The sequence below is a fragment of the Haliotis rufescens genome, unplaced genomic scaffold, assembly GCF_023055435.1.
Source record: "Haliotis rufescens isolate VD_foot unplaced genomic scaffold, xgHalRufe1.0.p SCAF_11, whole genome shotgun sequence".
In the NCBI taxonomy this organism is placed as follows: Eukaryota; Metazoa; Mollusca; class Gastropoda; order Lepetellida; family Haliotidae; genus Haliotis; species Haliotis rufescens.
Window position 1 is genome coordinate 31,131,726 of NW_025963791.1, and position 11,995 is coordinate 31,143,720.

At 42.1% G+C, this 11,995-nt stretch overlaps 1 protein-coding gene across 1 annotated transcript; it reads left to right on the forward strand.

Annotated features, from left to right (window-relative positions):
• Positions 1–3,727: 3,727 nt before the first annotated feature.
• On the forward strand, positions 3,728–8,281 carry LOC124132623 (tripartite motif-containing protein 3-like). The gene is made up of 2 exons (XM_046496624.2): positions 3,728–4,530; positions 6,645–8,281. The coding sequence occupies exons 1-2, from the start codon at positions 4,515–4,517 to the stop codon at positions 7,442–7,444; spliced, it is 816 nt and encodes a 271-aa protein (XP_046352580.2). The 5' UTR covers positions 3,728–4,514; the 3' UTR covers positions 7,445–8,281.
• The last annotated feature ends 3,714 nt before the right edge of the window (positions 8,282–11,995 follow it).

Genomic DNA, 11,995 nt, shown 5'->3' on the forward strand with positions numbered 1-11,995 from the left:
ACATCCTTACTTTGTCAGTGTAGCAGGGCGTGGAGTCATCCCACAGATGACATCCTTACTTTGTCAGTGTAGCAGGGTTGGAATCATCCCACAGATGACATCCTTACTTTGTCAGTGTAGCAGGGCGTGGAGTCATCCCACAGATGACATCCTTACTTTGTCAGTGTAGCAGGGTTGGAATCGTCCCACAGATGACATCCTTACCTTTCAGTGTAGCAGGGCGTGGAGTCATCCCACAGATGACATCCTTACCTTTCAGTGTAGCAGGGCGTGGAGTCATCCCACAGATGACATCCTTACCTTGTCTGATCAGTGTAACAGTGCATGGAGTCATCCCACAGATGACATCCTTACCTTGTCAGTGTAGCAGGGCGTGGAGTCATCCCACAGATTACATCCTTACCTTGTCAGATCAGTGTAACAGGGCATGGAGTCATCCCACAGATGACATCCTTACCCTGTCAGATCAGTGTAACAGGGCATGGGGTCATCCCACAGATTACATCCTTACCTTGTCAGTGTAGCAGGGCATAGAGTCATCCCACAGATGACATCCTTACCTTGTCAGATCAGTGTAACAGTGCATGGAGTCGTCCGACAGATTACATCCTTACCTTGTCAGATCAGTGTAACAGGGCATGGAGTCATCCCACAGATGACATCCTTACCTTGTCAGATCAGTGTAACAGTGCATGGAGTCGTCCGACAGATTACATCCTTACCTTGTCAGATCAGTGTAACAGTGCATGGAGTCGTCCGACAGATTACATCCTTACCCTGTCAGATCAGTGTAACAGCGCATGGAGTCATCTCACAGATGACATCCTTACTTTGTCAGTGTAGTAGGGTTGGAATCGTCCCACAGATGACATCCTTACCTTGTCAGTGTAGCAGGGCGTGGAGTCATCCCACAGATGACATCCTTACCTTTCAGTGTAGCAGGGCTTGGAGTCATCCCACAGATGACATCCTTACCTTTCAGTGTAGCAGGGCGTGGAGTCATCCCACAGATGACATCATTTCTTTGTCAGTGTAGCAGGGTTGGAATCATCCCACAGATGACATCCTTACTTTGTCAGTGTAGCAGGGTTTGAATCATCCCACAGATGACTTCCTTTCTTTGTCAGTGTAGCAGGGTTGGAATCATCCCACAGATGACATCCTTTCTTTGTCAGTGTAGCAGGGTTGGAATCATCCCACAGATGACATCCTTTCTTTGTCAGTGTAGTAGGGTTGGAATCATCCCACAGATAACACCCTTACCTTGTAAGTGAAGTAGGGCGTGGATGTCATCTCACAGATGACATCCTTACTTTGTCAGTGTAGCAGGGTTGGAATCGTCCCACAGATGACATCCTTACTTTGTCAGTGTAGCAGGGCGTGGAGTCATCCCACAGATGACATCCGTACTTTGTCAGTGTAGTAGGGTTGGAATCATCCCACAGATGACATCCTTACCTTTCAGTGTAGCAGGGCGTGGAGTCATCCCACAGATGACATCCTTACCTTTCAGTGTAGCAGGGCTTGGAGTCATCCCACAGATGACATCCTTACCTTTCAGTGTAGCAGGGCGTGGAGTCATCCCACAGATGACATCCTTACCTTGTCTGATCAGTGAAACAGGGCATGGAGTCATCCCACAGATTACATCCTTACCTTGTCAGATCAGTGTAACAGTGCATGGAGTCATCCCACAGATTACATCCTTACCTTGTCAGATCAGTGTAACAGTGCATGGAGTCATCCCACAGATTACATCCTTACATTGTCAGATCAGTGTAACAGTGCATGGAGTCGTCCCACAGATTACATCCTTACCTTGTCAGATCAGTGTCACAGGGCATGGAGTCGTCCAACAGATGACATCCTTACCTTGTCAGATCAGTGTAACAGGGCATGGAGTCATCCCACAGATGACATCCTTACCTTGTCAGATCAGTTTAACAGGGCATGGAGTCATCCCACAGATGACATCCTTACCTTGTCAGTGTAGCAGGGCATAGAGTCATCCCACAGATGACATCCTTACCTTGTCAGATCAGTGTCACAGGGCATGGAGTCATCCCACAGATTACATCCTTACCTTGTCAGATCAGTGTAACAGGGCATGGAGTCGTCCAACAGATTACATCCTTACCTTGTCAGATCAGTGTAACAGCGCATGGAGTCATCCCACAGATGACATCCTTACCTTTTCAGGGCGTGGGGTCATCGTTGCGACTTTGGTGGACAAGTCGTCTCGCTTCAGATAAAAACTTTTATGGCCGATAAACAAGTTTACTGTCACGAGTTCTCTATTTTACTAAAAACATATTAAAGTATCACGTTTGGAAGATGCCGAGGGACTGAAAAGACCTGGTGATGATGACTGGTAAAAATATTCCTCATATCGACTTAATGTCAGCACTTTAAAGAGTATATATGAAGATATTAATATAGCAGCTAGGTGCCTAACTATTATCAGTCCTGAAGATGTTAATTATGTCAGTGCTACTGTTTTGAATATGTTGTATGGTTGTGCGTACCATTTGCGATACATGTCCATGTCAAACAGCAGATGTCCTGGACGTTTTTATTATCAGTGAATGTGAACACCGTATAATTTAGGAATATGAACAGTGCATGAACGACACAGACATTGCTGCTTTTTAAATTAAATTCAAACAACCTGGAACACATTTGTAGATAGCGTATTTGATCTTAACTTACATTGGGTATTATATTAAAAGGATTCTTTAGTTACCAAAATGTAAGCAATGACCGTGTTCATATACTTAACACCAGGTTCTGTAATGATAAAAATGAATTTCCAGACACATTTAAAAATATGATAATCAGCCCTGATTGCATTACTTTTCTTGAACTGACCAGAATAGAACACAACACAACCGTGTGTAACGACAGATGTCGTGAGACGTTAGACCATGTCTTTAAAACTCCTGAGAGTTTCTAGGGCTGTAGCACACGTGGTGTCTTTTAAGGCAAGTGATATTTGTTCAATATATGCCTCCGTTCACCCAGCAGTGTACGGGTACTAGGTAGCATGAGACGGTGTTGTCACTGTTCACCTTCTACCCTCACAATCAGCTTGGATTGCATACTCCCCAAGGAGAAGAGTGAGTGAGTGAGTATGGTTTTACGCCGCTTTTAGCAATATTCCAGCAATATCAGAAGAATCGTTCGAGTTATCACGTGTTCAAGGCACCAGAATACTTGGGACTCCCAAATGAGTTCGAGACAACCGTGAATTCGACACATCCAAGTTCGACACAACGAGGTTCAACAGATTAAAAAGGTGCGTATGACATTTACCATATATATGAACCGTAGGTAGAATGCTCTGCCTGAAACAATAATACCAAAGTACATTGTCTACTGAATGCTGAAGACTTCACACTGACAACTGGTTCACCGGTCACTGTAGTCCCCACGTAATAGTTGTGTTTGTTGTCATTAGCTGAAGTCGGTAACATACCACCTAGATCACGACTGATTGTATATATGTAGATGAGGTGAGGTGACGTGAAATGGGGTTCAACGTCGCGTCCATGATGTGTTAGTGTGTGTGTGTGTGTGTGTGTGTGTGTGTGTTTGTGCGTGCGTGCGTGCGTGCGTGCGTGCTCGTTAGCTGCCGAAACAGATTCTTTTTGCGTAAGGGAAAGATCATTTATTATGGGCGCCGGGGGATTAAGGTTGGTGGTTAGGGTTTGTTGTGTGGAGTGTATCGGTGGTGGTGATGTCATCAAAACTTGACACAATGAAAAATGAAAATGAAAAATGTATGACCACTATAAATAATATTAAAAAACATGAACAAATGTCACAGTTTTTCAAATAATAATGTAATAAATTTGAATATTTTTAAATATAAATTATATTCAATAATTGTTGAAACGAAGGAATAAAACACAAGTTTAAATGCTTTTACCGGTGCATGTATGGATTTGAACCACTCTGGTATAAATCCAAGCGTATAAACGAGGGTTTTTTAAGATTCTGTCCTCAATTCATCATGTTTCACTTAGAGTTACACTGCTGTCATGACACCAGTATGCTACATCACTGCGCGAGTAGATTCTGTAATATGATGGTCACACAAACCCAGTGACCAGTGCGACAATAGCCGGATGAAAATAATTTCTGATACAAATTTATAGTTTTAAAAGCCAGTATCACATGTTACACCTTAAATTGAACTACTGTGCAAACTGTCTCTGTATTTGACAGACAAGATCCCTGAATCCACTGGGAATTTAGTGTAGGTGCTTCGTGAAAAATAACGTTAAACAAAATCAGCACAATATGATATAATCCTGAAACCAACCCATCACCGAAACCAGCTGATAAAGATTTCCATAAAATGCATGTGCAGCATATAACCATTTTGACATAGTGCCAGGATATACATGTACATCACGTGGTCACATGGCGATCTCTCATTGGACAATAACCTACAGTGATGCTTTAATTTCATATGCTGGATCGTCACAGATGGCTAGAAACTAGACAGCACCATGAGTGTAAGCTACGGTAAGTGTCATTTGGCGTATTCACAATACAGTGTAGCTTGGTATTCATCATCATCTTCTTCTTCTTCTTCTTCTTATTATTATTATTATACAGATTAAAATATATAAATGCAGCCAAGAAGGGTTTGGATGATCCTGGCACAGTATCGCTGTTAAGGCTCAACATCAGCTCAGGGCCCTTGCCCCACCCTCTTCACGCAGCCCAGACACCGAATATGACTTCTCCCATGAAGCGCTTCCTAATCGAACCCACCTAGAACGTTTCGGAGAATATGAAGACTCCCCAATATTGCAGCCTTCTGCATTACTCAGATAGTCAGAAGGGATGAATTCCTGGCAGCAAACCCTTTCTCCCTTGTAACAATGTGTTTAGTTTTCGTTGTGAAGTGTGCGTGTCCTTTTTCATCTTATATATGTTTCCTGAACCAGACAATACAGTGATTGATATCACAAGCATTGATCCACGCAGTTGGGATACGATGACATGCATGAACCAAGTCAGCGAGCCTGACCACCCGATCTCTTCGGGTCTTCTCGACAGCCATGGGTTGCTGAAGACTAATTCTAACCCAGATCTTCAAGGGTCCCTCCCTAAGGACCAAGAACTAAACAATCTCGTTTGTCCAATCTTTCAGTGAGCAGTGTGAGTGATTAGAAGCAGTGACTAGTTGCAGCTAAATGCTGGAGGTTAATCAAATTCATTGGTTTATACAACAGAATACTTTGTGTTATGTGTTGTTTAAGCTTAATGCATTTATTCATTATACTGACTGTGAAAGGATAATGTAAAACATAATATATATTATATTGCATGGAAATGGACAAAATATCATAATGACAAAACAGGCATATTGTAAAAATATGTCCATAGGTCTCATCGGAAAACATTACACAGTTTGAGAGTAAGTTTATCAAGAGATATTAGGAAAACGTTTTGTATTCAAGAAGCGATGAAAGATTCCTTAATTTCGGTTGCTGTAAGTGTGACACGGTGAAAGCTATGCCAAGTATCATTTCTATTGTTGCGGCCATATTTGTTTCGTGACGGGTGATGGGATTCGAACTACTGGATTTCTGATTGGACGCCTTGTCCACATGACCATAGAGGTTAACACCGTCAGCAAGCTGACAAGGTAAGGATGTCATCCGTAGGGTGACTCCACGCCCTGCTTAACAAAATATATCGAAATATGAGGACGCGCTGCGCTGTTTTTCAACAATTTTGACGATCGGGCCGACGCCCAGTCTGCCTACTTCTGCCTCGGATTTTTTTAATACATTACGTCTTTGTTTCTGTCTGCTCATCCATTTGATTTCCGTATCCACGACTTATGTCACCTTAGTAACAACATTGAAGATGCCTTAGGTTGTTGACTCGGGGTATTAATCCCCGACAGGCATTTATTGTGAGGAATAGGGCCAGGGGCAGCTGCTGTTTTATAACCCACAACAGGATGTTCGTCATAAAACGCTAGTTACTGATTGTTAATGGTTATTTTAATTATTTACAATGTCATAATACAATGTCGTTTCACAAATTCAACAATGTATGCAATATTGTTATTTTTGTAGGATCAACGGACATAGTAGAAAAAGGTATATGTATAACGGCTAAGAAGCACAAGATAGACAAACGCGGCAAACATATAAGCCAATGAAAATGTGCCGGGAGTAATAGGCAACGCCCCAATTAGGTTTGTTTTGGAAGCCGATTACGAAGCGTTTGATTTCAGAAATTTCACTCGGACATTAAAAAACTTTATTCGAATGTTATGACTTTTTTCTCTCCCGGAAATTGACTAATTATATCTAGGAATATTGATATTCGCAATAAATGACAATCATTCTTTTCACTTTACTTTTCCTTTAAGTTGACACGTCGTGATTTAATGGAATACTGTTTTTTTGTGATTTTTTCAGGTGAACAATTGACTTGACTTTGCATGTGTTTTTGACGGGTGCAACCGGTGGGGCATGATACGCTCACATTTTCGCGAACACCTGGTGTCATCACTATTTGATAGTAATTCATGGAATCTGCTTCTAAGAGTTTTCTTGTAATAATGAAAATGGATTTTGTCACTTTTAGTTAAAAAATGAATTTATTTGTTTCAGAAGGTGAGAAAAGCTTCAACATCCACGCCGACGGCGACACGGAGAAACCAGAAGTTGTTGACGTCGCGGTTCTGTCTGTGAAAGGCTCGCAGGTTATAGTGGTGACAGACCACAACAATAACTGTCTCAAATCTTTCTACACCAAGGACGGCCGGAAACAGAATTCACAGGTAAAAACCAAAGAAAAGCCCCTAGGTCTAACAAAACTTTCATCAAACAGGGTTGCTGCAGCCGTATGGCCAAATCGTATAGTCCTGGTCGAGGCAACTCCAGACCTTCAACTCCTGTCCAGTCTCCAGACATGCAAGCAGTACCGTGGCCTGGCGGCTCTGCCGGATTTAACATTGGCAGCAGCTACTCTGTCTGGGTACATAGACATCCTGGACGTTAATGGAGACGTCCTGAAGTCCATCTCTGTCCCGATCACAGATCAGAAAATCGAACCTGTGTCATATTTTCTCCACTCATCACTGAGCACCAATATTCTGGTGTCGGACTATGGATCAAAGTCTGTCTATTGCTTCTCATCGGAGGGAAGAGTTGTCTTTACTTACACACCCAGAGGGGAGACCGAATTGAAAGAACCTCGCGGAATTGCCGTCACGACATCTGGGGACATCCTCCTGGCCGACTGGGCCGCTAATGTCATAACGCACCTGACAGAAGATGGTCTGTTTGAAAAGAACATTTTATCTCGTGAAGACGGAATAGCGAAACCCTTTGGATTATGTGTAGATGATGAGGATCGCCTTTACGTCTGTCTTCCGGGTGGTGAAGTCAAAGTGTTCAGGCGAACGTAGTTCACAGATGAGTGGTTGGGTTTAACGCCGCTTTCAACAGTATTCCAGATATATCACGGCATGTCAGATTAATGTGGAAGGAAAGCCTGAAGTGATGCAGGTCTCAGACGTTTACCACTTCGGTGAAACCCACGGGTATGGTGCTGACAAACCTAGAAACATAATCGGGGCGAATCGGGATTCGGAGAGACAATCATATGTTTCTGGCGAGCCCAAAGGACGCAACTCTGCACAGCGACCACCCGTGTCCCAGTTCACAGATGAACTTCTGGCAGTGTTCCCTGGCTCGTCTTTGCACCTGTACATCAACAATGTTAGGACAGATAGTAGTGAAAGGACAAAAAACATCATTTGAAAAAGAATCGCTTTGTACGTTTGGTGCGTATCCCGTTTGGGGTCATTTTTGTTCTTGTTTAACGCCGCACTCAGACACTCAGACGCCGGACCAGACAATCCAGTGACTGACATAATGAACATCGATCTTGGATACGACGACATGCATCAACCAAGTCAGCGAGCCTGACAACTCGATCCCGTTACCACAAGCATGGATAGCTGAAAATCAATTCTAGCCAGGATATTTACGTCTCGCATATCCTGTAGCCCAATAAATGGAGTAGAATTGTAAGTCAGAGAATGATAATCAACTGAATTACATAGTATAGTCCAAAGGGGACAGCATATTGCTAAAAAAGGATGATTTGATAACGTTCAATAATTGTCCATGAACCAGTTTCCTCCCGTTGATTTACCAACCCCATCTTGACATGAGCGAGGCCGGTGAAACAGCCTCATCTATTTCATATTTAGGTCTATGCATAAAATGACAAAAAAATACCAACAAGACTGTTACTTCTTTGTCAACTTTCTGTCTTGCAATATTCGAACCTTGTGTGTCTACATTTCGCAACTTTTAAGAAAGAGCTTAGTGACTCTTTCTACGAAGAATCAAAGAGCGTTTTGCTCAAAAACTGTTTCATCGTGGTTACAACAGTCAACGCTTCAGCAAAGCTTTCAAACGTTTTATGGTAGACATGTGGAGGGCATTTCTAAATTCAGTGAGCAAAATGTTCCCGCTTTCTTTTCAGGTGTACAATTGACTTGCATTTGCATGTGTTTGTGACGGGGGCCATGGGCGGGGCAGGATACGCTCACCTTTTGCCAACAACTGGTATCATCACTATATAGTGATTCATGGACACATGTTTATGATATAGTCGGAATCGTACAATGGTCTATCCTATAAGTTGAGATTTATGTTATGGTAATGGTTTATGTTGCTTTTGTTTATATTTGTGATTATGGAAAGGATTTTGTCCCTTTTTATTTATTAAAATATTCTTACAATATCAATATGTAATGTTATTTGCTGAGGTCACATGTGTGCTATTTTTTCAAATAAAACAGCTGCGTTTAAATGTAGACTTGATGGTATCATTACATAATAGTCATAGGTGTTACAGTAGGAAAAAGTCAAACATTCTCATTTTATGAAGAATCATTCAAAATGTCATTTAACATATCATTTCTTAAAACGGCCGATTTAAAGCGCATTTCGAATACATCTCGGAAATCTAAAGAGCGAATGTAAGGACTGTGTTTCTTTTGACATGTAATAGTCAAAATTAACGTCGCATCGGCATTATTTCGGCCATTTGGTACTGTGGTACTATGTCTCTTTCATATTATCATATTTGTGTATTCCCGTACTGCAAACATTTGATCAATCAATGTCGTCACGTTATTTGGGTATGACATTCAGAATAATCCTCAGGTAGACAATGATACTGTTATAGGTGTACTTTAGGCAATAATATGTCAGTTGGAGCCCACCTGTAATTTCCCCCAACTGCCACTTTTGTTTATTCGAACAAGTCTCGACAAGGACGCCCTGACCGACACTACTCCCATCTTCCCGAAGCAAGAGTGTTAACTGACTATAAAGGTTTAGTTTCCACCCTTGCCGAACTAGGCTGGTATTATGGAGTTACATTTTGGCTGGACTAACGAGTCGATGCATAGTTCAATCAAAATCGCCCAACGAAATCGAAATCTGGTTCGTAAACAGTCGTGCAGATTTCAGTGGATTGCAGGATTAATAGAGCATGTGCATCACCAACTCGTTGTAAATAGATATTTTCCAAATCTTTTCATGTTTGTAATGAAGGTGCTCACGCGATTAGATGCACTTTGCGGTGTAAGACCCATTTTATCACAATATAGATCTTGATTATCGAGCAGATCGTCTTGACTGTGAAGTGAAACGAGAGGTGGAATATGATTGGTCCAAAGGAGAGCCATAGAAGGGACATAACTCGTAATTGCCACTGGTATCGCTGCGATCGAGCCGAGGAAATCCAGCGTAGTTCGGCAAGGGTGGTAACTGGACTTTTATAGTCGGTTAACTCTCTTGCCTCGGGAAGATGCAATACTCCCGATGAATCACTGAAACTATAAAACTAAAAAAGTACATATTTGTCATTTCTAATCACCAGGCGAAATGTGTCTTTACTTTGTCCATTCAATCAATCACACACCACACAAACCACGTATATCAAATGGTTGGTTATCAATTGATCCTTAATTCGTTTTAGTGTTGCGACTGCTTTGGGCACATGGTACAAATGATACATACAAATTATGCATTATGACATTATAATATCAATTTGTAGCATTTCAATGCCAGAGTCTTTCTGTCACGTGCACAAAGAGGTCACGGCACTAAACTGAAATCATGGCATTAACAGATAAACTTAATGTTTTGTAAAACTGGTTTGCTCTTGTCAACACGACATATACAGAATAAACTCAACGCTTCAGTATATGGTGTGTAAGTGAGTATGGATTTACGCCGCTTTTAGTAAAATTCCAGCAATATCAGGGCGGGGGACACCAGAAATGGGCTTCACTCATTGTACCCATATCGGGAATCGAACCCAGGTCTTCGGCGTGACGAGCGAACGCTTGAACCACTTGGCTGCCCGGCTGCCCCCCACCTGAAAAGAACATAGTGGCAAGTCAAAATAGGGATTTGGATAATTTTGCTCACTGAATTTAGAAATGTCCTCCAATATGTGGAGCTGATCGAATGTATACATACATCTTTTTGATAACCTTAGAACTAAGTAAACTGGCAAGCAAACATACAGCTTTGTGGATAACAGCTTCTTATTATTGCATATAGCGCCTCCACTCCAGCTTGATAACACTCCAGCTTGATAACACTCCGGCTTGATAACACTCCGGCTTGATAACACTCCGGCTTGATAACACTCCAGCTTGATAACACTCCGGCTTGATAACACTCCGGCTTGATAACACTCCGGCTTGATAACACTCCGGCTTGATAACACTCCGGCTTGATAACACTCCGGCTTGATAACACTCCGGCTTGATAACACTCCAGCTTGATAACACTCCGGCTTGATAACACTCCGGCTTGATAACACTCCAGCTTGATAACACTCCAGCTTGATAACACTCCAGCTTGATAACACTCCGGCTTGATAACACTCCGGCTTGATAACACTCCAGCTTGATAACACTCCAGCTTGATAACACTCCGGCTTGATAACACTCCGGCTTGATAACATTCCAGCTTGATAACACTCCGGCTTGATAACACTCCAGCTTGATAACACTCCAGCTTGATAACACTCCAGCTTGATAACACTCCGGCTTGATAACACTCCGGCTTGATAACATTCCAGCTTGATAACACTCCGGCTTGATAACACTCCGGCTTGATAACATTCCAGCTTGATAACACTCCGGCTTGATAATAAACCAGATGTTGTTATCCATAAAGTTGTACGTTTTTTTACTTACTCACTAACTTCTAGAATGTCAATAAAACAGGGAGTAAAGTGGCATTTTAATACCTTTAACTGACATCTTCACTAGTGTTGGTTCGAAACCCGGATGGGACCCCCCAAAGTACTAGAATCTTTACTTTACTAAGAAAATGTGATATAAATATAAAATTTGTTACAACATAATTCACATTCATCTGAGTGCTTGTGTACAATAACTGTCTGTGGAGCAATATGAAGAAGATTAATTAGCGAATATGGTGGAACCTGGAGGGACCTGGATTCCGCCATTTGGTGGGAATGAGTGAGTGAGTTAGATTTTACGACGTCTGTGGCAATATTCCCGCCATATCACGGCGGAGCAACACCAGAGGAAGAGTTGTTCCAATGTGTTGAATCGAACCCGGATCAACTACTTAGAAATCACTGGGCTTCTCCAACGCTCTCATTAATGTTATTAAAGGAATTAGGACATCAGCACAAACCATGAACAGGGACAACTGTTTATTTAGGATTCGAACCAGACATGTCCAATTCTCCAGCTGACACAACCGTAGCTATGATCGTTGGTTCGAATTCCAGTTCGCCCCGATTATGTTTCTAGGTTTGTCCCAAGTGGTAAACGTCTGAGACCTGCATCACTCGGGCTTTCCTCCCACATTAAGCTGACACGCCGTGATATAGCTGGAATAATGTTCAAAGCGGCGTTAAACCCAACTCACTCACTCACTCACTCACC